The 27,837-nt window shown below is 40.2% G+C and overlaps 1 protein-coding gene across 1 annotated transcript in view; it reads right to left on the reverse strand.

Moving 5' to 3' along the window:
* CCDC178 (coiled-coil domain containing 178) overlaps positions 1-27,837 on the reverse strand; it is a 245,073-nt gene that overhangs the window by 173,819 nt on the left and 43,417 nt on the right. Inside the window, exons 7-11 of the mRNA XM_006766397.1 lie at positions 25,621-25,841; positions 17,579-17,721; positions 14,470-14,623; positions 8,596-8,691; positions 8,308-8,444 (exon numbers count right to left, since the gene is read on the reverse strand). Coding sequence (XP_006766460.1) covers positions 8,308-8,444; positions 8,596-8,691; positions 14,470-14,623; positions 17,579-17,721; positions 25,621-25,841 — 751 coding nt within the window. The remainder of the gene's footprint in view (positions 1-8,307; positions 8,445-8,595; positions 8,692-14,469; positions 14,624-17,578; positions 17,722-25,620; positions 25,842-27,837) is intronic.

The following is a 27,837-nucleotide window of genomic DNA, read 5'->3' on the forward strand; positions in this document are numbered from 1 at the left end:
CTCTTGCCCTCTCTGTGCTACATTTTAGTTTCTCTTTGTGTTTTGGTTTTTTTTTAATGATTACTGGGTGGTTTTATTTTATTTTTATATTTTAATATATTTCTTTATTGATTTCAGAGAGGAAGGGAGGATGGAGAGATAGAAACATCAATGATGAGAGAGAATCATTGATTGGCTGCCTCCTGCACGCCCCCTACTGGGGATCAAGCCTGCAACCCAGGCATGTGCCCTTGGCCAGAACAGAACCTGGGATCCTTCAGTCCACAGGCTGATGCTCTATCCACTGAGCCAAGTCAGCTAGGGCTCTCTTTGTGTTTTTCATTGCACTGGTTCTTTTTTCCTCAGCTGGATTTTCTATTTAATTAATAAAATCTTTAATAAAACTGAATCCAGGTTTAACTTTTACAAGGTTTGGTAAATTATTTTTCAAATCAGCCTGAACCGTTTTTTGATAGTGTTCTATTAGTTTATTTTGTTACCTTCAATAATTTTAAGCTTACATGGGTAAATTTAATTTAATAATCCTATTATTGAATATTATTGGAGGGGTTAAATATAGATGGTTATTTCTGATAACTCATTCATTTTTCCTTATCGTCTTATAATTTTGTGAGCTCATCTTTAAGATCTTTACTTGAGACTCTTGTATGGCCTGAGTCAACTTATTCCTCTAAAGAACATTAATCAAAGTAGCATCACTTTATGAATTTAGTCATAAACATAAAGTTGCAGTATTAGTCTATTCAATATAACTACAAAATTATAAAATCGCTCTTTGCATAAAGTTAACATAAAGATAAATGACACTAAATGATAAAAACCATTGATCTTTATTTTGTTTTCTGTATCTCATGTGACCTTTTAGAACAGTGGTTCTCAACCTTCGCGACCCTTTAATACAGTTCCTCATGTTGTGGTGATCCCCAATTTCATTGTTACAAATTGAACATAATTAAAGCATAGTGATTAATCACAAAAACAATATGTAATTATATATGTGTTTTCCGATGGTCTTAGGCGGCCCCGGTGAAAGGGTCATTCAACCCCCAAAGGGGTCGTGACCTACAGGTTGAGAACCGCTGTTTTAGAGTGTTCTACAAATGAATATTTTCTACCAAAAGTATTATTCAACACACATTTAATGCAAATCAACAATAGGCAGACCTGAGATTAGTCCTCGCGGATCCAGAAAGGGGGAAAATACATCAGGTGCTACACCTGCAAACAGTTACAGGGCAGCAGGCACGCGGCCATGTAGAGGGATGCATTTTAGCTTTTTTATTTTGGGTGTAAAACATCACCACTGCTCTAGTATGTCCAAAGGAAAGAACAATAAAATAAACTGGAGAACTTCATAGAAGGCAGAGTGCTTACAGCGAACCACAGAAATGAATGGAGGAAAAAACCACAGGTAATCATAGTCACTAGTGGCTAAAATCAGTTGCAGCTTCAGAATCTCCTGCTAACTTAAGCCTTCTCTGCCTTTCCTATTGTACTTCTTAGGCTGCTAATAAAATATAGCTTCTATAATAATTACTTGTTTCCTTGTAGACTCGCTGAAGGCAGGGACTTTCATATATATATAATCAGCTTTAAATGATTAAATTAGTGTGTACACTTTTTGTTCAGCTAAATTAACAATTTATGTAATTTAATTTAATATAAATGTAATATAAATGTAAACCTTTACACAGAAGAGCATGCAAATCAGAGTTCCTAAATGCACAAGTCACAGCCTCCATCAGATTTAAAGTAAGCGAAGTTGCCAGCAGGAGCCGCTAGTGTGTGCTCTCAAGCACCGCTGCCCCAGGAGCTGCCGCCCTGAGTTCTGGCTGCACCGTGGAGCTTCGCGTGATTTTTATTTTTTAAAATGTATCTTTATTGTTGAAAGTAGCACAGATGTCCCCTTTGTTTTCTTTTAAATTGTTTTTTTTTCCCATTGACCCCCTGCTTTGTTTTTTTTTTCCCCTGCTTTGTTTCTTTTAACCAGGATCCTATAGTCTCTGTGTCTTCTTTTGCTCAGTATTAGGATTATGAGATTTATACAAGCTGTTCTACGCAGCTGAAATCTGTCCATTCTGATTGCTCACTTTGTATGAATATGTTACAATTTCTTCATGCATTCTATTCGTTATGTTCACTGAAGTATTTCCCAGTTTGTGGCTATTAAACTAATGCTATGAACATTCTTAGAAGAGGTTCTGGTGAACATGTGCAGGATTCACTGTGGTGCATATCCCTGGGAGTGGAATGCAGATAGCTCAGTAGTAAATAGTGCTGCCATCTTTTCGGCATAACTGCACTCCCACTAGGAGTGTGTATGGAGTTCCAGCTGCTCCACCTTCCTGGCCATCACCTAAAGCAGAGGTGGAGAATGTCCGGCCCGTGGGCCATATACTAGTAAAGCCAGCAAAATCATTTGGTCTGGCCCTGCCAAGGCATTATGGGTGAGTTAATTATATGTGGGGGACTGGAGGGAGCCAAAAAAAGAGAGAGAAGGAAAATAAAAACTCATAGACAAGGACAACAGTGAGGCGACTGCCTGGGGGAGGGAGAAGGGAGGAAGAGAAAGGAGGTGGATATAGGAGGTATATATGGTGATGGAGGGAGACCAGACTTGGGGTGGTAAACACATAATAAATACAGCGTACAGATGATGTGTTGTAGGACTGTGCACCTGAAACCTGTATAATTTTGTTAACCAGTGTCACCCCAATAAATTCAATAAAAAGGAGAGAAATATAAATAGGAACTATCTGCAATGTATGAACTGCCGATTACGTCATCAAATCTCAGCTCTGTCCTTTCTCTTCTCTTCCTTCGGAACATCACTTAGCTACCTGACAGACCTGACTCTTACCCACTCATGTCTTAAACTCTCTTATTTTACTAATCCTTCACGAACTCTCTGTTCATCACTGTGCAGTCTGCTGTTAAAATCATCTGTTTAGTTTTTAATTCCCCGGGAAAATTAAGGAATCGAGTGATATCTTACTGTGCTATCTGGACAAGCTCCGTGCGTCCCAGGGAACACGTTCCCACTGCGCGTGGTGCATTGCATTGTGGTTCCCAGTTACTCACCCGTCAGGCGTGGCCACATTGTTCAATGAGGTGTGTGTGGCAGCGACACCGATCAGCTTCCCAGGGACCTCATGCGTGCACACCCGCTATCTGAGCGAGAGGCCCTGGAGCATCTGACCCTTGACCCTGGATCTGAGAAGCACAAATACAGCAACCCGGGCTGAGTTGCAATGCGAGTGAGAAATAAACGGTTATGCTTGTATATCACAGAGGTGGGGCGGTGGCTCATTACTGCCGGACAATCTAATCCAGCGGTTCTCAACCTGTGGGTTGCGACCCCTTTGGCGGTCAAACGACCCTTTCACAGGGGTCGCCTAAGACCATCCTGCATATCAGATATTTACATGACGATTCATAACAGTAGCAACATGATGGTTATGAAGTAGCAACAAAAATAATTTCATGGTTGGGTCACAACATGAGGAACTGTATTTAAAGGGCCAGAAGGCTGAGAACCACTGATCTAATCAGTGCTCTCAGACATCAGTGTGGTGAAGGCCTGGCAGGGGCCGGGCCTGAGTAGAGAGGGTCCATGGGCAGAAAAGGGAGGAACATCTGTACTACCTCCTCCAGAGGGTCTTATTAGCTTACCCACTCTTCACATATATGTTTCTCCTCTGGTTCCCATTCTTAATAAAATAAAATGTAGTAATATTAGCAGCTACTGCTTTGGGTTACTCTTCAGAAAACAATGATCCAGTTGCTTTCTTTAAAAATGTATGTTAAACATAACAGATAAATTTTACAAATGGGTTCATTCTATCATCTCCAAGGATAAAGTAACCACCAAGAAACTTAACACACTTCCTACACGATCACCAAGTGGCATCATCACTTCTCTCTTCTCCCCTCCTTCCCTCCCTTCAGGAGTTCATCGGAGAGAGCACTGTGTGTGTCAGGCACTATGTTTGAAGAGGAGGAATCAATGGTGAAGGAAATGTAGTTATGACCTCTGTCTGCCCTCATGGGTCTTCCTTTATTTTTTTTTTGAGGGCGACATACATCAGTCAAATATTAACACACAGAAAATTGCACATGTAATGAGAGATATAAAGAAGAACGGAGTCTGTACTATATACATACATAACAGAGGAACTGAATTTAACTGGTCAGCTGGTGAAAGCTTCCCAGAACTGACTCCTAAGCTGCAATCTTAGGGGTACATGGTAACCAAGTAGGTATAAGAGGAAAAACATTACAGGAAAGAGAAAGAACATAAAATGCCCTATGGGCTGGAAAGAAAATGTAGCGAGTAGGAGAAATTCAAGTAAGGCCAGTGTATAGGAACCAGACAAACTGGGGCCGGGTGTGGGGTGAGGCTACAGAGCAGGTGTGCCTGCTGTTCCGAGATCGGAGACCCGGCGGGATACCTGAGGGGTTTGTCCCTTGCCCTCAGCTAAAATTAAGGCAGATACGGAGGGAAACCGACCAATTTATCACCAACCGTAAGAAAAGAACGTCCCTTCCACAGTGGAGATAATAGATTAGGAAGCGCACATAGAGACTGTACGTGCACCAGGTTCCAAAGACCCTGCAAATTCCTGTCAGACATGTTGACAGCTTGTGGTGGATCAGTGAAAAGCAAACAGACCTAAAAAAATACTGTGTGTGTGGGGGGGGCGGGGGGCATTTCTTATTAACATGTTAAATATGAATGTTGAAATACATCAAGGATTAAAAAAAAACTTGTAGGTTTCTGAACTAAGAAAAGCAATTTAGTAGTTACAAGGAAGAATTGAGGGTTGACTGAAGGAGATCATAAACTTCATTGGAGATGTTTTAACTTTAAAGTATCTTTGAGCATAAGAGGATAAATCAAAAGGAAGTGATGTGACTGAGTGCAAAACACTTCATAAGATCATTTTTTTCACTATTGTGATTTTTCTAAAGGGATTCTGAGTGATTAAAGAGCAATATTTGAAACAGAAACAAACAAAATTTAAGTTAAAATAAACAACTACCATATAACCCCAAGAACACAAAATGAAGAGGTTTATTATATTTAACACTAGAGACCTGGTGCACAAATTCGTGCATGGGTGGGGTCCCTCCCAGCCGATCAGTGCCGGCCAGCCACGGGAGGTTGGCTGTGGGAGCGCACTGACCACCAGGTGGCAGCTCCTGTGTTGAGCATCTGGGTTGCCAGTGTGCGTCATAGCTACTGGCCAGTTGTCTGATCGGCTGGTTGGCCAGTCATAACCGTCACTTAGGCTTTTATATATATACTAGAGGCCCAGCACATGAAATTCATGCACTTGGGGGTGGGGGAGAGGGGTCCTTCAGCCCAGCCTGCGTCTTGCAGTCTAGGAGCCTTTGGGGATGTCCAACTGCTGCGGAGAGGGGAGAGGCTCCTGCCACTGCTGCTGCGCTTGCCAGCTGTGAGCCCAGCTTCTGGCTGAGCAGCAGTCCCCCTGTGGGAGCGCACTGACCACCAGGAGTCTGCTCGTGCACTGAGCATCTGCCCCCTGGTGGTCAGTGTGCATCATAGCGACTGGTTGTTCTGCCATTTGATTTGCATATTAGCCTTTTATTATATAGGACTAGAGGCCCAGTGCACAAAAATCATGCACAATAAACCTCCACAGGGTTTCCAAAATGCCAGCATTCCTTTGCTCTGCTGTTCAGATTTTGTTTTCTTAAGATTCAACAAAGCACTTTGTGGTTTCAAATCAATGGTCTCTCCATATCATTCGGCTGTTAGAAGGAAGCTTCAAGCACCTGCATACTTTTCAGGCTCAGTCAGGGACAGTGGAGTCCATGTGTCTTTTGGCGGTCAGTCCAGATGGGAATTGGTTAGCTGCATCAGGCACCAGTGCTGGAGTCCATGTGTGCAATGTGAAACGTCTAAAGCTTCACTGCATGGTTCCTGCTTACAATTTCCCTGGGACCGCTCTGGCCATAGCCCCCCAAACCAACAACCTGGTCATCGCTCATTCTGACCAGCAGATATTAGAATATAGCATTCCAGACAAATAGTATACAAAGTGGAGCTGGACCATCCAGAAGCAGGGGTTTCATTACCTTTGGCACCAAAGGGATACTCCCATCACACACATCAGTTTTCATCCCAAGAGACCAATGCACATTCTTCTCCACAATGCATACATGTTCTGCATCATCAAGTCGTTGCCTCTTCCAAATGACAAAACCTTACTGTACAATCTACTTCCTCCCACAAATGAATCAGATGTCATCAGGAGGCGCATAGCCCATGCCTTTAAAATTTCTAAGATATGTAAGCCTCTACTCTCCATAGATCTTTTGGATGAAAGAACACTGGTGGCAGTATAAAGGCCCCTGGATGACATCATCGCTCAACTCCCACCACCCATCAAAAAGAAGAAATTTGGAAACCGGTTTGGCTCGGTGGATAGAGCGTCAGCCTGCGGACTGAAGGGTCTCGGGTTCGATTCTGGTCAAGGGCATGTACCTGGGTTGCGGGCACATCCCCAGTAGGAGATGTGCAGGAGGCAGCTGATCGATATTTCTCTCTCATCAATGTTTCTAACTCTCTATCCCTCTCCCTTCCTCTCTATAAAAAAATCAATAAAATATATTTTTAAAAAAAGAAGAAATTTGGGACCTAAAACAGGGCACTGTCTGTGTCCTTCCTTGAACTGTTCTGCCCTATGTGTTTTCACAAATCATGTTAATAAAAAATGTTATTCTTTAAAAAAAATTGGGCCTAAACGGGCAGCTGGACATCTCTCACAATCCTGAACCACTGGTTCCTAATCACTCACCTGCCTGCCTGCCTGATAGTCCCTAACTGCCCCCACTGCTGGCCAGGTCGCCCCCAACTGCTCCCTACCTGCCAGCCTGGTTGCTCCTAAATGCCCTCCCCTGCCAGCGTGGTCACCCCAACTGCCCCCACTGCTGGCCTGATAGTCCCTCACTAACCCCCCTGCTAGCCTTGTCATAGGCAGCCATCTTGTGAGGGCATAACTGTTAATTTGCATATAACCTCTTTATTATATAGGATAGATACTAGAGGCCCGGTGCACAACACCTGTGCACTGGGGGCGGTGAGTGGTCTGCGCTCTCTTGCAGTCCAGAACCCCTTGGGAGATGTCTGCCTGCAAGTTTGGGAGCAGACCTAAGCTGGCAGGCGTACATCCCCGAGAGGTCCATAGTGCTGCTGTGGAGGTGAGAGAGGCTCCAGAAACTACTGCTGTGCTCGCCAGCCATAAGCCCAGAGGTGGTGGCAGACGCCTCCCCTGCCTCTGAGGCAGCGCTAAGCAGCAGTGAGCACAGCTTCTGGCTGAGAGACTCTCCCCCATGTGGGAGCGCACTGACCACCAGGGGGAAGCTCCTGCATTGAGCATCTGGCCCCTGGTGGTCAGTGTGTGGCACAGTGACCAGTCATTCCCAGTCATTCTGCTGTTAGGGTCAATTTGCATATTACCCTTTTATTATATAAGAGTCCCTGGCCAGCCTGTGTGAGGGACTGATGGCTATTTGAAGGCTAGCTAAGCCCCTTCAGCATGGGAGTCCCCCCTCAGGGGGCCCAGCCAGCCTGGATGAGGGGCTAATGGCTGTTTTCAGACTGGCCACAGCCCCTTCAGGGTGGGGGCTCCCCCTGTGGTGCCTGGCCAGCCAGGTGAGGGGCTGATGGCTGTTTTCAGGCTGGCCACAGCCCCTTCAGTGTGGAGGTCCCCACTGGGGTGCCTGGCCAGCCTGGGTAAGGGGCTGAGGGCCATTTTCAGGCTGGCCACACCCCCTTCAGGGTGGGGGTCCCCACTGGGGTGCCTGGCTAGTCTGGGTGAGGGGCTGCGGGCCGTTTTTAGGCTGCCTAAACCCCCCCAGCAGGGACCCTCACCCCATGGGGGTATGGCTAGCCTGGGTGAGGGGCTGATGGCTGTTTGCAGGCTGGCCACAACCCCCAGCCACGCAAGCTCCCAGTGGAGGCTGGCTGGAAGCAGGTATCTGGGATTTATTTGTCTTCTATAATTGAAACTTTGTTGCCATGAGCAGAGGCCACAGCCTGCTTAGGGCAGGTGGGAAGCTTCGCTTCCTCCATCACCCAGGTAACCAAGCCTCCTGCTTGCTCCAGCTCCATGGCTGCTGGCCGCCACCTTGGTTGGGTTAATTTGCATATAATCGCTCTGATTGGCTGGTGGGTGTGGCTTAGGGTGAAGCAAAGGTACAGTCAATTAGCATCTTTGTCTTTTACTAGTATAGATTAGGTATGTTATATACAAATAAAAATTATGTTTTCAGAATTACCTTTCATGGATTGAATCTGATGTCATTTCAATATCCATCTCAAGTTTTTTATTTTCTTCTAGCAATTTATTATATACCACTGAAAGATCTGAAAAATCTTTTGCGACAACAGCAAGCTCATCGTCCCATGCTTTTTTCTTTAAGAAAAGAATAAAAGAATCATTTGTACATATTTATGTATCTCAAAAATAAATAATATATAAAATAATAAGATTACTTTAGTTGTATAAGTTAATGTTTGGGAATTGAGAATGGAAATCCAGAGGGAAGTAGACAAGGTCAACTTACTGAAGAACGAAAATTCTGAAGCACTTCCTCATATTCACTTTCATAATTTTTTTTCCTCCAGAGTAGTTGTTCATAAATTTTTTTCAAATCTTCTAGCTAAGAGAAAATGTACACAAAAATAAATTAATGTGGCAAATTATATTATTTTATAAAATAAGAAATAGATTATATTTCACTTTATGCAGTTATCATAAGTTAATAAATATTGATTAAGATAGTATAAAATAATACCATAGGCTGTTTTTTATATATTAAAGATTCAGAATAAAATATAGAAAATCAAGTCTAACAGTGCACAAATGAATAATTCATCACGATAAAATAAAATGTATTTAGTTATGTTGTAAGAATAAAGATTTGTTCATTTAAGTCATAATTCATCACATCAACAAATTAAAGCAGAAAATAACATGAATAGAGCCAACAGTTCACCAAACAGCCATGTGACTTTCACTATGTAGTTTCTGTAATTTTTAAACTAGAACAAGGAAGAACTACCCAAATATAAAAAATCAACAGCAAACATCAAAATAAATCATAAAATGCTAAGTGCATGCCCACTGAACTAACAAATAAGAATGGCTTATGCTTTGCCAACATTACTATTAATCATTTTTTTGTGAAAGTTTAGCTAAATGCAATTGAATAATGGAATCAAATGTTACTATTATAATATTGAATGTGAATAGGTAACATGTATACAAATTTAGATTATCTGATTTAATATCTACCAGAGATTCTATCCAAAACTATAGCAAATGACTTTGGTAAAATGCCCTTGTACAAATATAAGATAATAGCTCTTATCTATAAGAGAAATAAGCTACTAAAAACATAGTGATACCCAGGTAGTGTGGCTCAATAGATTGAGTGTCATTCATGGACGAAGAGGTCTGGGGTTTGATTCTGGGTCAGGGCACATGCCTGGGTTGTAGCTGGATCCCCAGTAGGGGACGTGCAGAAGGCAGCTGATCAATGATTCTCTCTCATCATTGTTTCTTTTTCTCTCTCACTCTCCCTTCTTCTCTATCTAAAAATCAATAAAAACATATTTTAAAAACAAAGTGAAAATACTTACAAAATTTGGTAAAAAAATATATGAAATTTTATAATAAATCCAATACAAACAGGAAGACTTATGTAAAACAAACACAAATTTTTATTTAAAAGTTTAAATCAAGACCCACATTAAAAAACATGGCATGTCATTCAAAGGCCTAATAAAATACAATGTTAACCCAAAATTAATGCAAAGCATACTAGAAATATTATTTTTCAAACTGCATGAAATGAAATTAGTATAGATGACTAGTCAAGAGGTATACGAAAAATAAAAAATTATGTTGGAAACTTGCTACCAGATATTAAAAACATCATACAATACCGTTAGAATAAAACACTATTTATTTTTTGGTATCGTAATAAAGATCAGAGGAAAAAAACTAGAGCGAAAAATAGGTCTGAATTAGTATTTTTAAAAGTGGTATTTGAATTCAGTAAGAGAGGAATCATTTACTTTAAATGATGTAACTGGAATAATGTATAGTATCTATTTTAAAAAACTAAAGTGGTCTCTTTAGTGCACATTAAACTCACATTATTATAAACTAAATTTCAGATAAATAAAATTTAAATGCAAAACAATGCAAAATATTAAAATAATCAATATGAGTTTGTCCGTATAATCTTGGGCTAAAAGAGAATATTACCTTGCCAAGTACACCAAAAAGACCTGTTGACATGTTTGACAGCATGAGCAAGACTGAAGGAAAAGTAAGACTGTTGAAAAATGTGAACTAAGAGTCCAACATTCCAAGATATAAGTTTAGTGACAGGCATCAATGAAAATGGCAGAGTAAGAACATCTAAAAATTCTCCTCCATAAGGGTAATGAGAAAACTGGCCAAAAAAAATGTCAAAATTAACTCTCAGAACTATGGAGATTAACTAAAGGCTGTCAGCAACCTGAGGTGCACTTATTCAAGAAAACCAGCCTGACCTTATTAAGATGTATGAGCTCTGTGTTCTGTTTTTGTGTTGTTTTTGTGTGACAAAGGTGGAGATTTACTGAAGAACAAGTACAGACTCCCATGTGGCGGGCAGGGGTGGAGGCGGGGGGGAGGGAGGGTCCCCCTTGTGTTGTTTTAAGTTGTTCCAATCCCTCCCTCCTTTGGTCCTTGGTAGCCTTGGGAAATACCGCTCCACATTTGTGGAGAACACCAGCATTCAGGTGGCCACCAGAAGTAGGAGAACAAAACTGGGAGGCTTTCAAAGCTTCCTGCCATGAGAATTATTGTTAATTGACCCGCGGGTGGCTTTCTGAAGACTCCACTTGCAAGGATGTCTGTATCTGACTTAATATAAAGCTCACCCAGTACAAAAAGTCTCTCTAGCCCTAACCGGTTTGGCTCAGTGGATAAAGTGTCAGTCTGTGGACTGAAGGTCCCAGGTTCGATTCCAGTCAAGGACATGTACCTTTGGTTGTGGGCACATCCCCAGTAGGGGGTGTACAGGAGGCAACTGATGGATGTTTCTAACTCTCTATCCCTCTCTCTTCCTCTCTGTAAAAAAATCAATAAAATATATATAAAAAAGAATGGTGCCTAGGTTGCAGGCTCAATCCCTCGCCCTGGTCAGGGTGCATGCAGGAGGCAACCAATCAATGTGTGTCTCTCTCATATTGAAGTTTCTCTCTCTGTGTCTCTCTCCACTCCCTTCTATTCCCTCTAATAATCAACAGAAAAGTACTCTCAGGTGAAGATTAACAAACACACACACACTACAACAACAACAACAACAACAAAAGTCTCTCCAAAATAGTATTACACATAGAACATTCTCTATGAAAGACCTTATGCTAGGCTATAAAACGAGTCACATTAAATTTTAGAATCCAGTCTCCCTTTCCATCAGCTGGAAAAAAAAGAGTACCATTTGTGAAATCTAGGGAACCAAATAAACTAACAAAATATAAACAAACTCATAGAGAAGAGAGTAACAGAAAACAGACTGACAGCTGTTATAGGGGAAGGGGGTTGGGAGTTGGGTAAAAAAGATGAAGGAATAAAGAAAAAAATATACACCTCATATACACAGACAACAGTATGGTGATTACCAGAGAGAAAGGGTGGTGGGGGAGGTAGGCAAGGGTAAAGGGGGAGTAAATAGTGATGGAAGGAGACCAGACTTAGTAGTAAACAAATAGTCCTATATAATAAAAGCCTAATATTCAAATCAACCAAACAGCAGAAGACCAGTGGAATGACCGGTCGCTATGACACACACTGACCACCAAGGAGTAGACGCTCAATGCAAGAGCTGCCCCCAGCCTCACAGGCACCAGGCCAGCCAATGCAGGTGCCAGGGTGGGCCCCTCAATCGCCCCGCCAGTTACCCTGCAGAGGAAGACAACCAGCGGTGGCAGGGGTCAGGGTTGGCTGGTGAGTGGGCTGGTGCTGCTCCCCAATTTCCTCTGTGGGAGGCAAACCGTGGTGGTAGAGGGGGACAGGTCTGGCGAGCAGGTGGTGCCAGGCCAGCCAATGTGGGTGCCAGTGGGGGCCCCCCAATCATCCCGCCGGCCAGGCCTAGGGACCCTACCCATGCATGAATTTCATGCATCAGGCCTCTAATACAATATACAGAAGATGTATTACAAATTTGTATAACTGAAACCTATATAATTTTATTAACCAACTAGAGGCCCAGTGCAAGAAAATTTGTGCACTCAGAGGGTGTCCCTCAGGCCAGCCTGCGCCCTCTCATAGCCCAGGACCCCTCAAGGGATGTCCACCTGCTGGCTTAGGCCCACTCCCCAGGGGATCGGGCCTAAGCTGGCAGTCAGACATCCTTCTGGCAGCCTGGGAGTCCTGGGGCCTAAGTCATTAGTCAGACATCCTTAGCACTGCCATGGAGGTGGGAGAGGCTCCTGCCACTGCCGCTGCATTGTCCAGCCATGAGCCAGCTTCTGGCTGAGCAGTGCTCCCCCTGTGGAAGTGCACAACCACCAGGCAGGCAGCTCTTGCATCATTTCTGGTCATTCCACTGTTGGGTCAATTTGCATATTACCCTTTTATTATATAGGACTAGAGGCCTAGTGCATGAATTCATATAATGGGTGGGGTCCAGCCAGCCTGCCCCGATAGGGTCTGAGGCTGAGCTGGAGGGGAGGAGGGGTCATGGGTGGTTGGCCAGCCGGCCCCAACCCCAATCAGGGTGGGGGGGACCGAATGGGGACAGGACCAGCTGCGGGGAGGGACCATGGGAGGTTGGCAGGCCAGTCCCACCCCGGACTGGGCTGGTTGACAGGCCACAGTGGGCATCATAGCAACTGGTCATTCCGGTTGTTCTAGCCTTCTGGTCACTGGCTTTTATATATATAGATGTCACCCAATAGATTCAATAAAAAAGGAAAAAAGATTAGACTTCTCTTCACACCCTACCCATAAATGAATTTCATATTGATTCTGCTTCACACCTGGCAAGTGAAATATACATTCCTAAAATTCAAGAGATAGTTTATTATTTACAAACTTGTACATAAAAGATAGAATGACAAAAAACTCAACTTTGGTTATTTTGAACATGGCTTCATTTAAGAGCACTCTGTAAATATGAAAAGCAAAATTTCAAAACATTTGCAAAATTATAACACAGGTTTTTTTTGTTGTTGTTGTTTTTTTACTTTGAGGTAGAAAAAATTTCTTAAGTTCAGAAAATCACAAAGTTCAAAGAAAATTATTATAACTTTTACTAAATTAACATTGAAATTTCATTCATCAGAAGTTATAAAGACATGAAAAAAGACTAGGGGGGAAATATTTTTAAATATGTAACTTTAAACTATTTAGTATCAATAAACAACCAATTCCTACAAATCAATAAAAAATAAGCAATCACGCAACATATAGGGGAAAAAGTCATGAGCAGGTTTTACATGGAAAAGGAAATACAAATGACCTCCCAAAAGCCATTAAAATATGCTCAGCTCATTAATAACTATGTATTATTTTTTTTAAATCAGATACAATTAAAGAGAGATAATAGAAAGTGGCAAAAAAGACATGCAGTTTTAACTCTAGGTAGGAATGCAAATTGGAACCAGAATGTGTATATTATTGCCTGTTAAAGATACTGCTATTTCTTTTTACCATTTTATCACTTCCTTTTACAATTATTTCCTTTCACTGTAGTAAATGAGATGTGGCAGAAGAGGAAGACAGGAAAAACGAGTCACAAGGGAAGATCAGGGTGATACCAAACATGACGGGACTTGATCCCCATTCGTGGTTTAAAGTTGAAAAAACCTACCAACAGGGGAAAACCAGCACAGAATGGGCCACGTGGCTCAGGGGTTGAGCATTGACCTATGAACCAGGAGGTCATGGTTCGTGTCCCCATCTGAGGCACACGCCCAGGTTGCGGGCTGGATCCCCACTAGGTGGTGTGCAGGAGGCAGCCGATCCATGATTCTCACCCATCACTCATGTTTCTATCTCTCTCTTCCTCTCCCGTCCTCTCTGAAATCAATAAAAATGTATTTAGAAAAACAAACACAGAGGCTGATCCCCGGCTGACCAGCACGAAGGAAACAAACGCCTCAGTTCTGCAACCATAGCACCTGCATCCTGCCAAAACCGAGTGGGCCCGAAAACAGACTCGTCCTGGAGCCTCCAGGAAGAAATGCAGGGCTGGGGCGCCTTGGGTCCAGGCTTGGAAATCCTGCAGGAGAGCAACCAGCTGAGCCGCGGCCCGAGAAACTTGGAGATAATGAATAGTGCTGTTTGAAGCTGCTAAAATTCGGATAATTTGTTAGGCGGCTATAGGAAACCAAAACTAAAGTCAGTACATTTTGTTTTTTAAAACATGAAAACTCACCATTTTTGTTAAGGCAGATAATTCGTCTGAGGACGTCCGTGTTTCCTGCAGGGTGACAGTCATGGCCTCCTCGTTCCTCTCGATGCTTTTGTTCACATTTTGAATCAAGTTTCTGTACTGATCAAAGATGACGGTAAGCTGGTCCATCTGGTTCCTAAGGGAAAAACACAGCGGTGATCTTATCTACATTGAAAGGAAAATTATATTAAAGTTAGGGATATTTAAATTAGCTTCTGACTTAATATAAATCAATGAAATTCATGTATTCTTGAGAGTTCTCCCATTCCAAAGCAACTCCTGAAAAGTACCACCTCGATATCAAAGGTAAACAGCCAGAAATATTCGCCAGTAGTAGTTGTTTCCAATGTAAATGGATTAAGAGAAACAGATGATGTATTATAGAATGTATACCTGAAACCTATATAATTTTATTAACCAATGTCACCCCACTAAATTTAATAAAAATAAAACATTTGTAAATTATTTAAAATAAATTACTTGTTTAACTTGATTTCAGGTGAGAGACCTCTGACTCATATGTTGGATAGTACAGGGATAGAAAAGCAAGAAAAAAAAAGAGAAAGGGGGGCATGACTGCAAGTGAGGGGGTGGAGGTAGAAGAGGGTACGGGGCGGGGGAGTAAATGGTGATGGCAAATAGTAAAATAAAGATAAAAATGTTTAAAGAAACTAAAAGAGAAGATGTAAACGTGAAAGGGCCACACAGTCTTTGAGGTGAAACGGGAGAAACTGTCCTTGATAACAAGAGGCTCATTTGAAAGAGGTCATTGCCAAGGGGTTCTGTGTTCCTATGTGACTTCCCACAGAAAGGACCAGCACTACTCTGTGAACCCCATAACCCTTTCTCTCCTCCGGTCGGTGGAAAACACATTCCAAATATTAAAATCTCCTTAGGCAATGTTGTTCTAATTTAATATATGGAAAAAGTACAGCGAGAAAGTGACAAAGTTATCATCTACAGATAACCCCAACTTTTTTTAGATATCGATAATAATAAAAGAGTAATATGCAAATCAACCGAACGGACAAATACAGGAACGACAGTCCGAAAGACCACACTATGACACCCACTGGTGCCAGGCCAGCCAAGGCAGATGCGATGTGATTAGTCTAGGGCCCCGCCATCGCCCCACGATCGCCCTGCAGAGGGAGGCCCAGGCCACGGGCTAGCAGGGCAATCAATCAGGGGTCTCTACAATCACCCCAAAGAGGGAGGCCCAGACCATCAACTGGCAGGCTGCAGCGGGTGGGTTGGGCCTCCCTTAGCAGGGGCAAACCATTGCAGAGGCCTGGCCGGGTGGGCAGAGCCTACCTCTTTGGAGTGATTGATCGTGGAGCCCCGTGATTGATCACCCCAAAGAGGGAGGCCCAGGCTACCTGGCCGGCGGTGCAGCGGTGGGTGGGTGGGGCCTCCCTCTGCAGGGTGATGGATCATGGGACTTCCAGACTGTGGGAGGGCACAGGGCGGGCTGAGGGAACCCTCCCCCAAAAGTGCACAAATTTTGTGCACCGGGCTTCTAGTTATAAATAAAATAATAAACTGGGAGATTTATTTGAAACCCATAAAAGTGACATGATTACATGGGAAATACAGGAAAAAAATTTTTAATGATCAAAACTTAAAACTGGTGGTACATTTACACAATGGAATACTATGCAGCTGTAAAGAAGGATATCTCACCCTTTGAGACAGCCTGGAGGGACCTGGAGAGCATTAAGCTTAGCAAAATAAGCCAGTCAGAGAAAGACAAGTGTCACATGATGTCACTAACATGTGGAATTTAATAAACAAAATAATCTGATGAACAAAATAGATCCAGAGACACAAAAGCATGAGACAGACTTATGAATTTCAGAGGGAAGGGGGGGAAAGAAGAAATTAACCAAAGAATTTATATGCATTTGTGCATGACCCATGGACGCAGACTATAGTGAGGTGAAGGCCTGGGGATGTAGGTGAGAGGGGGTCAAAATGGGAAATCTGTGATTCTTTCAACAATAAAGATAATTTTAAAAAGTTACATAATGTTCCCTGACCAAAGTATAATTCAGCTGGAAAATAATAATAAGAAGAAAATAGAAATTCATCATAGAAAATTCTTAAATATATTTCTTAATAACTCATGGGTAAAAGAGGAAATCACAATGAAAATTAGAAAATACATTAGTTAAATGACAATGAAGATATAACAAATCAGATGAATTACAAAAGTAATTTATATATTAAATAATAGATTATATTTAAGCACATGTTAAAATGGACATAGGGCTGAGGAAATATAAATATCTTAATTAATGGATGTTATCTAGATCACAGGTTTATAAATAAATTTCGTGTTCTTCATTTTGCTATGCCTACTTAATTCTAGTTGTATATAAATAAGAGCTTTGCTACAGCACATGTAGATTTGGGCACCTGAAACCTGTATAATTTTGTTAACTAGAATTACCCCCAATAAATTCAATAAAAATAAAATGAGTTTTTCTATACTAAATCATTGATCCATTTGAATAAAGGAAATTTTCCTATACACAGAACCATAAAAAATTTAAAGACAACAAGTGGAATTGGATGAAATATCATCAAACATAAATATATCAAAAATAAAATAAAAATCACATATATATGTATATACAAAACATAGTCTACATATTTTTAAATATTACATTTTATTAGAAATCAAATAAATAGAAATTAAGATAATTAGATGCTATGTTTATAATTAGCACAAGACTATATAATTTGTTTTAAATAATATCCCATGCTGAAAAAAAATTTTAAATAGTCACTTTTTCACACAGATAGCAGGGATATCTATACTGCTGTATCACATCCACAATTTGGCAAGATGTATGAAGAGTTGTAAAATGTCACCAGGAAAAAACAGTGCTTTAGGAGCCTGTACACACATGGACTCACACTTGTAAAGAAACATATTTTAATTTATATAAAAGCTTGATAAGATAATATGGGTAATTTAGATTCTTTCCTTTCTTTTCATATAAAATTTCATACAGGAATATAAATTACATTTTAATTAATATTTTACTTCTAAATTATATAAGTAGAATTTGTGAAAAATTCTTACTTGTAGGCTTCCATGTTTTTTACATCATTTTCAATATCTTTTTCCATTTCTTCTCTATTTTGTATAATTTTCAATTTCAGTTTTTCACAGTCTTCTATAGCATCTTGAAGTTCTCCATGAACTTGTCTGTATAGTTCCATTACCTAGAAATTAAAAAATATTTTGCTAACATATGCACATAATGGCTAATTAAAAGAATCAGACAAAAGACAGAGCAGAAAAAGGACCTTAGACTTTGTTTCTATTTAAATAAAAAGTTCTTCATCTTGATTTTCTTCCCATACTCAGTCTACTGTTGGGCACAGTTTCTGAGTTTCCTCTCCCCTGAAGGCATGAATACTGAGGGTGTACAAAAGCTACTGAAGAGAACAGCTTCAGCCCTCCAGTGAGCAGGACCAAAATGAAACCATTACCTTGTCACCCACACAAAACTGCTACCTTTTACTGGTTTTATTGTTCAAATGCTGTCTTGTAGAAAAGTCAGAAAACACAGATAAAAATAAATGAAATAACCTTAACCTTTTCATTCAGGAATAACCATTATTATCTATCTATATAAAAGGCTAATATGCTAAGTGTCCTTCCCACTGTCCGACCAGTCGCTATGACACACGCCTGGAGCAGATGCTCAATGCAGGAGCTGCCATGACGCACACATGCCATTTATAGAGAAATGGCAGTGCGGACCTGGCTGACAAAGCAACACTTGGCTTCCCCCAAATGGGACACAGGCCCTGCTACCAACCCAGAGTGACAGTCCACCAAATCGCAACCAACGCTGCCGTGACTCCCCCCACTCCCCGGCCAGTCTGGAAACGGTCGCTGTGGGCAGCAGATAATGACGTCCCATAGCGACTAGCCTCTATACCCTCGTGGAAACATTTACACTTTAACCAAATGTCTGTGAAGTGTCTTCTGTGCCTCATCTCATGTGATCCTCACAGAGTCCCGGAGTAGACAGACAGCAGACACGGTGGAATCCCCCTTTTTTTTTTTCATTAGCCAGAAAATGGAGATTTAGAAAGCTTAGAAACTTGACCCGACTGAAAAGAAGAAAGAAATGGTGGACCTTGAAAAACTAACTTCAGGTTTTCTCACTGTGCAGAATATAGTCAAACACTGCCGCAGCTAAATATTTTACCCTTTGTTCTCCCTGTGTGATCTACAATAACAATCTGCTTCGTGTTGATATTTACTGCTGTGTTGCTGACAATTACCTGAAAGAGAAGTTGGGGTGCTTCACTGGGCTGGAAAAACTTTAGCTAAATCAGAAAACAGGTCTAATTAAGCAAGTTTATCTATATACATATAAAAGGCTAAGTTGACTTGCACATGCACAATACATATAAAGCTCTTGCTGGTGCCAATCACACGCGTGTGTTTCCACCTGTCATTGTCAATCGTAAATTTGGTTGACACCTCTATTATAGAGAAAGGGCAAATAGCGATATTAAAATATTTCTTCTAATTGATTTCCTTTCAATGTGCACGAATTTATGCACCAGGCCGCTAGTCTTATTATAAGTGTCAAAATATTCCATTTTTATTGTCTTTATTAATTAGTAACATAAACACTCTCCTGTCTCTCTCCATCTCTCCTTTCTGTCACACTAAGGAGAAGGGTGGTTATCCTGGTCATCAGGCAGGACTGAAGGACTGGAGGTCCTGTTAGCAGTGGGGGTAGGGGTAATAGAAGGCACTAGGAGCAAGGAGTCCTTTCCCCAAGTCGTAGACCAATAGGAGGCAGTTGCCTCCTGGGAAAAGCAATAAATCTCATTATTTAGCACAGACAACAGTAACTCCTACAAGATTTTCCTTTAGGCTCGGGAGTGTAGGGTATATACATAATTTTTTTATTCTCATTATAAATAAACTTTTTTACTTTAACTTTTTCATTTAACTTTTTTTTCCAAAGGAAGTTTCAGATAAATGTACAGGGCAGGGGGTTGGGGATGGAGGCTCCTCCTGCACCCTTCACCCAAATTCCCCCAATGCTAGTATCTTGTGTACCTACAATCTGACACCAAACCAGAAAACTGGCATTGGTTCAGTCCTTAGAGCAACGACACATTTCACTGGTAAAATCATTTCTGATTTTAGTAGTTTGACTTTTCTCGTTTTTTTTCTTAATCAGTCTAGCTAAATGTTTGTGCATTTTGTTATATTTTTCAAAAAGCCAACCTTCAATTACTTTTATTTTCTTTCTTGTTTTCCTATTACCTACAGTATTTTTATCTCCACACTGTAATCTTTATCATTCCCTTTGTTCTGCTTTTGGGTTTAGCTTGCTCCTGTCTTCTAGTTTCATAAGGCATAAAGTTAGGATAGTGAGTAAATGTGGATGTTTACAGCTGTTAATTTTTCCTGTGGACACTGCTCTGGCTGCATCCCATAAGTTTTCATGTGCTGTGTTTTGTTCACATTTATATCAGACTATTTTGTAATTTCCCTTGTTATTTCTCCCCCCCTCTCTCTTTCTCTCTCTCTTAGAAATACTTTAATTCCCATATATGTGTGAATTTCCCAGTTTCCTTCTATCACTGATTTATAGTTTTATGTCATTGTGGTCAGAGAAGATACTTAGCATGAATTCAGTCTTCTTACATTTATTAAGTAGTGGAAGCAAGATGTCAGAATGTATGACAAAATTTCACAGGCATAGAAAATTATGAAAAATGGGACTTATGTTATGTTAATACGTTTATCTATGAGCATTTCTAGTTTTGGTCATTAGTGATGGTAGTTTGATGATGATAGAGAAGTCACTGAAGTTGAAGAGGTCAAAGGTCATGGTGCTTAGGGCTTCACATGGTGCTTCAATTACTTTACTTAAAGTAATTTATCTTCCTACATTTGGGAATAATATCTGATGTCCTCTATTTTTCATAATATTCTCTAAGGACAATTATTTATTTTTCAGGTTATAAATGTTTAATAGAAATTAACATCTCAGGCACAAGAGAGAGAATGCTTTCTGTGTTTGTAACACAGAGGCAAAATGGAAGATCGTGATTAATTTAAAACTTAGTTTCTCTGAACACTTTATGGTACATGATTAAAAAAAAAAAAAAGACCAACCATAAGTAACACTTTCTTTTTCCTAATCTGCAACACAACTATTTATCAATTACTTATTTAATTATTTACCCATAATTCAAAAGCTCTTACTATGTTCCAAGTAATGTTATTTGTGTTTGAGAATATTCGGTGTTATTATAAAATACTTATATGCAAAGGATAGTATGCTCACTTATATATTGTGTCACATACAGAGCGTGGAGAAGAACAGTTTTGTAATTAGAAAACACGGGGGAAATACATGTTTGCATCAGTTACAATTTTTTTATTTCCAGCACCAGTGAGTGACTCTTGCTAAGTGAATCAAAGGGCAATTTATTATAACAACATCAGTGCCAGGAACTGGTCTGGCATTTGAGAGGTAAAGATCTACCCTACGTCATGAAAATCTGTTGCCTTTCCTTTTATTATTTCACATCCAGATTATCTTCTACTTCTAATCAGAACTATTAATATATGGAAAGTTCTATTCTAGGCATTTCCACATATTGATTTCATGTGCACATGGAACTGGTGATGCAGGCACTGTTGTTATCACAGTAATTTTATACGTGAACTGAGGCACAAAGGTTAAAGAGAGACCTAAAGTCTAGGGGTTCAAACACATGGACTCAAGCTTTTGAACCTGTTCCTGAAACACTATTCTGGCTTACTTTCCTGCAGTATCTATGCACATACTTGTATTGCTCTCTGAGGAGTCATTTGGGTCTCCCCGTGTTCATAATTCTGCTTCTCATTTTTGAGTTTTGTCAGTTATTCTCACACTATGAAAGAAAAATGCATTTCCCTATCACTTTCTTTGTAAAGTATCACTTATTTGTAAGATGTCTGCTCCCTTTACAGCAGAGGGTTTCATATTTGGGTTGCATGACATCTGTAACCCTTCTTCACAGCACCTCAATTTCATTACAGAGCAATACCTTCCCCTGTGTCTTCTACCACAGTGGACGGTTTAAACACAGTCCCTGTCCCCTCTACAAAAGCCAAGAGGGCCAGACTCTCACTCACTTTGATCCCTGTAATAGCAAGAAGGGGGTCAGCTGACCCAAAGCCAGGTAATCAGACTCTTTTCCAGGAATTTAAGATGCAATGAGTGACACAATGACAAGGAAAGAACGGCAAGGCAATCACTGCATTAATTGTGGCTGTACTATCCTGGGTCCTCCACGGAAACTGAAGCAACAGGATGAAGAGACAGAGAGACAGAGAGAGGGAGGGAGGGAGGGAGACACGGATGGGAGGCGGAGGAGAAACATTGATTGGTTGCCTCCCTTACATACACCAACTAGAGTTCGAACCCGTAATTTGGGTTCCCCTGACGGGAATCAAGTTATCTGCAGGATAAGCCAACGCACTAGAGGTGCGGGGAAAAGGTGCAATCCAGGTCTGAAGGTGACTGCTGGCAAATCCTTTCTCGCTAAAAGGAGGTCAGCCACTGTTCTAGTAACTGGAAAGGCCCATTCATGTCATGGAGGGCAGGCTGCTCAATTCAAGCCACTGATTTAAATGTTACTCTCATCCACAACACACCTTCATGCAAACATGCAGATTCATGTTCAACCATAAAATATCTGGCCACCTGGCCCAACCAAGTAGACCAAAAACTAAAAATAAAAAAAGTAAAAATAAAAAACTAACCATCACACTAACCCTCACGGGCTCTACACAAAGGCTGTGATTTTCCCATCCTGCCAGGGTGCCTTTTCTAGTTTTCTTCTCATTTGGTTTGCAAACCTGCTCTCCCAGCTGCCTACCACCCAGCTTCCCCTGCCTTGCACAGGCCTTTGTCCACTACCGGGGGAAAAACACACCAGGCGATTAAAGGGACACCAATGCACACACCTACTGAGACATTCTAAAATACAACAATAACAACATTGACAAAACCGTGAGGTGCTACAGTGGGGGTCGGGGTTCAGTCGGGACTGCTGTGAAGTGGAAGTGGGTGCTGCAGCCACCAGTCCCGGGTAGTGGAGATCTAGGCAGTGGCTGAGTGTGAAAGGCTGGGTCAGTCCGCCTCAAGGAGGTCTCCCAGAACACAGTCAAGGATCCTCCCTCCCTCCCATGAGAAACACGGTGAGAAAAGAGAAACTGGGGTAGGGCCTGTAGCCTGACACATCTCCATCCAACTAGACATGAAAGGAGGATCGCACTAGAATTCTTGCCCATGTTGAATCGCCAGCCCCGCTACGATGCCGGTAATATAAACTGCTAGAGACTCTTTGGAGAGCAACTGAACTCATCTAATAAAGCATTAGCCATGAGCCAGTAAACACCACACTAGATATAGATCCAAGAAAAGTTTACAGACACATAGAAACATGGCAATAATAGCCCATTATTTATAGTCAAGTCAGTTATTTTTTGCTGCTAAATAATGGAAACAACTCAGATGACCAAGAGAAAAGAAAATGGTAAATAATAAATTGTGAGATATTTGTTTGATGAAACATGGCAAGTAAAATGAATGAAGTTGACCTGCTAGTATATGTATCAACCGTTGCTTGATCTCTAAAACAATGTCAGAATAAAAAACAATTTGTAGAAAGTTACCCAACATTTGATACTATTTGAAGAATTAAGAACACTATGTATTGTGTATAAATACATAAATATGTATAAATATACAAATTTTGCCTAGAAACAATTTCATGAAAAGGTTGTCTTTGGAGAGGAAAATGAACTGCTGAGGGGAATACAGGTGATATTTGACTTTATTTACTTTAAAAATTATCAAAAGCAAATATGATACAAAGTGCAATTTGTTCATTTTGTGGCAGGTATAAGTAACTTGGTATGTTTCTATAATACCATCCACAGATAGGAAAGTTAAATGATAACCTTTACTGGGTGTTCCCTGGCATAACCTTGCCGTGTTTCATCAGATATCTCACAATTTATTATTTACCATTTTCTTTTCTCTTGGTCATCTGAGTTGTTTCCAATATTTAGCAGCAAAATGACTGATTTGACTATAAATAATAGGTTATTATTGCCACGTTTCTATGTGCCTGTGAACTTTTCTTGGATCTATATCTAGTGTGGTGTTTACTGGCTCATGGGTTATGCTTTATTAGATGAGTTCAGTAAAGGTGAAATTACAACCTTTACTGGGTGCACCCATTAATAATGCAGATTTTTTCAACAGATGGAGTTACACATATGTTGATATATATGCAATTTGATATGTATGCTATTTTGTTGTATTGACAGCAAGCTTCAAAAATTCATATGTCAAATTTGCTGATGGTGTTATCATCATAGATATTTTTACATTTAAAAATGTCGAATTTTGTGCCAAAAAAATAGCATTTGCGGGAAGTTTTAATTCATTACTTTGTTTTGAAGAAAAGTGCTGCTGAAAGTTATTGTATACTTCAGGAAGCTTATGATGAACATGCTCCATTTCAAGATACTTGTGTGCTAACCGGTTTGGCTCAGTAGGTAGAGAGTCGGCCTGCGGACTGAAGGGTCCCAGGTTCGATTACAGTCAAGGGCATGTACCTTGGTTATGGGTACATCCCCAGTAGGAGGTGTGCAGGAGTAAGCAGATCGATGTTTCTCTCTCATCAATGTTGCTAATTCTCTATCTCTCTCCCTTCCTCTCTGTAAAAAGTCAATAAAATATATTTTTTTTAAAAAGATACTTGTGAACACTGGTTTAAATGCTTTAAAAGTGATGATTTCTGTGTTAAAGACAAAGAATGTCCAGGTCAACTGAAAAATTTTGAAGACCAACAATTACAAGCATTATTGGATGAAGATGTGTGTCAAACTCAAAAACAACTTGCAGAAAGATTAAATATTGCACAGCAAACAATTTCCGATCGTTTACAAGCAATGGGAAAGATTTTAAAGGAAGGAAAATGGGTGCCACACCAACTGAATGAAAGACAAATGGGATACTGAAAAGTCATCAGTAAAATGTTGCTTCAACGGCATGAAAGAAAGTCTTTTTTGCATCAAAGTGTGACTGGCGATGAAAAATGGATTTATTTTGAGAATCCCAAATGCACAAAATCATGGGTTGATCCAGGTCAACCATCAACATCAACTGCAAGGCCAAATCGCTTCAGAAAGAAGACAATGCTCTGCGTTTGGTGGGATCAGGAAGGTGTGGTGTATGATGAGCTTCTAAAACCAGGTGAAACCATTAATACTGAGTGCTACCAACAACAAATAATCAATTTGAATCATGCTTTGATGATAAAACGACCAGAATGTGCCAGAAGGCATGGCAAAGGCATTTTGCTTCATGACGACGCACCATCACACACTTCAAAACCAGTTAAAGACACATTACAAGATCTTGCCTGGGAAGTATTAACCCACCCGCCGTATTCACCAGACCTTGCTCCTTCAGATGACCACTTGTTCCGATCAATGGCACATGCACTTTCTGAGCAGCACTTCAAAACACATGAAGAAGTGGAAAATTGGGTCTCTGAATGGTTTGCCTCAAAACAAGAAAAGTTCTATTGGGATGGTATCCACAAATTATCTGAGAGATGGGGGAAATGTGTAGCTAGCGAGGGACATTATTTTGAGTAAAGCACTTTTGATGTTTCTCTTAAAATTATCGTGTTTTCTCTGATTATAAAATCCACATTAACCGGTACACCTAGTATTTTCATCAACAATGAAATTGACTGATACATCCTACTTGCGTTCTCCTTCAGTTCTATTTACAACTTGAAAAATTTCCATGCTGTTTTAAATCTCCAAAAATTATTAGGTTGACTAAATATTATTAATGCCCCTAAATATACAGTAAGGGAAGACCACGCAGTTGAAATGAATACCAATTAACTGTATGGTATATAGTTAAATAATTCCTCTGTGAAACAAACAGCAGGTCAATTTTCAATGAAATGGAAACCTTTAAAGATATATTAACTTCTTATATTTGAAATACTTTTTTATAACCAAGTAACAATCTATAATATGCATATTCATTCGTTTACCTGAGATTTCTTTTTACTATATTTCCTCAGATTTTGAATTTCCTGCATCAGCTTTGAATTCAGCAGAGCACTGTGTTCATTCATGTAATCTATGTCTGCTTGGACCTTCCCATTAGCTTCTTCCCATGCTGCCTTTTGTTCCTCTAAATGTTTTTTTTTATACGATTTATTTTCAATATGCCATCGTAATTCCAGAATATCTCTCAGATAGGTCTCGTGTTCTAGACAAAAAATGATAAGAACAAAAAATTTTGAAATGGGAGTTTGATAATAGATAAATATGACATATTCTTGTTTCAGAAATTTTTATTTGGAAATCTCACCAAATATAAAATGTTATTTTATCATTGCATTATAAAAGCGATTGCTCTGTATTTCTCACTGAAGGGATTAAAATAAAATATATGCTTTGTAAGTTAATAATTGTTTAAGTACAAGTTTGCTTATTGCACCCAATACCCTGGGTTATATATAACCATCTACCTTTGTTTTAAGAAGTCAGTCATTATCTTGTGAAGTGTCACATTATAATCTCCGTGATGATTTTCTGTGAGATAGTCATCCCTTCTCATTTCATACTGCATGCTCTTATGTATTTTATTCATGTTTCCCACCTCCAGTAGCTGTGATGCATCCCATGTAATTTCCCTCAATTTCACAGTTTAATATTACTTTTCTTTTCTAATAAACCCTTTAACCAACCACTGAGTTATTAAGTAATATAATTTTCTTTTTTATTGTCTTTTTTATCTCCATTTTTGCTTTTAAAAAGTCTTAGTCCTTATTTTCATTTTCAAACTTCTCATTTCTTGAAACTATATTAAACATACTTATTTTATAATTTACTGTATAATCCAATATCTGAAAACATTTTGAGTAAGATTCTGTTGTCTATTTCTACTGATTCACACTCGTTAAGTATGGATCTTTGTGTGCTTTATCTGTTTTCTAATATTTGCTGTTAAGCAACTCCTTACCTTGAAATTTTAACAGATAAAATGTATTCCTTTACATTGAAAAAGATCTACTCTTACGTGAGCTTAGAGTGGTTATATAATTTTTAGAGTTAACTCTTTAAAATATATTTTTATTGATTTCAGAGAGGAAGGGAGAGGGAGAGAGAGAGAAACATCAATGATGAGAGAGAATCATGGATCTGCTGCCTCCTGCACGCCCACCACTTGGGATCAAGCAACCTGGGCATGTGCCCTGACAGGAATCAAACCGTGACCTCCCGGGTCATCGGTCAAACTTCAACCACTGAGCCGTGCCAGTGGGGCTATAGTTAACCCTTTAGAAAAAGGGCTGAAAAAGAGCATAGACACAGCCTGGACTGAAGTCACCCCAGCCTCGCGCTGGGCCCAGTCCTGCTGCTTCACTTCTTCCACAGGAGGAAGTGAACAGATGCAGTTCAAGCTGTTACCTCAGGGTCACTTTCAAGCAGTGGCTCTCAGCCTGTGGGTCGCTGCCCCTTTGGGGGTCGAACGACCCTTTCACAGGGGCCGCCTAAGACCATCGGCAAACACATATATAATTACATACTGTTTTGTGATGAATCACTATGCTTTCATTATGTTCAATTTGTAACAATGAAATTGGGGGTCACCACAACATGAGGAACTGTATTAAAGGGTCGCGGCATTAGGAAGGTTGAGAACCACTGCTTTAAAGAGAGAAAAAAACCACTAAACCTTCATGTAGCTCACTTTACCAAAATAACAAACCTGAGGAACCGCTGGATACTGGGACTGTATCAGGCACAATCAGGGGGGGAACTGTAAAAAAATGTAAACAAAAATTCTGATCTTTTCTTGCCACTCCCTGAAATGTGTATGCCCTACCCTGGGGACTACAGATTTAGACTTATAACATTCTAACGGGTGTATGTGTGAGTTCATTTTTACACAGTATTTGAGTTAATGGCTGTTCTCCCAAAGTCATAATGAATAACAGCACTCTCTTTTCTCTCAAAGGTGTCTTGGTTTAAATGCCAGGTTATGAAGCGCCCTACTGTAACCTATGTATAAAACATACAAATCCTGAATTAACATTTTTACCCTCTGATTGCACAAACAACTTCCAGCCTCAGGAAGACACATATAGTCAGGCATGTTCTGATAGGCAGGTACAGTGTTTGCAGAATAAGAAATCAAATGCTTTTAGACTGGTTAATACCTCACCATAGGTCCCTCCCTCTGGCGTCTAAAAGATAGCGTT

Source organism: Myotis davidii, unplaced genomic scaffold (assembly GCF_000327345.1).
Source record: "Myotis davidii unplaced genomic scaffold, ASM32734v1 scaffold520, whole genome shotgun sequence".
Classification (NCBI taxonomy): Eukaryota; Metazoa; Chordata; class Mammalia; order Chiroptera; family Vespertilionidae; genus Myotis; species Myotis davidii.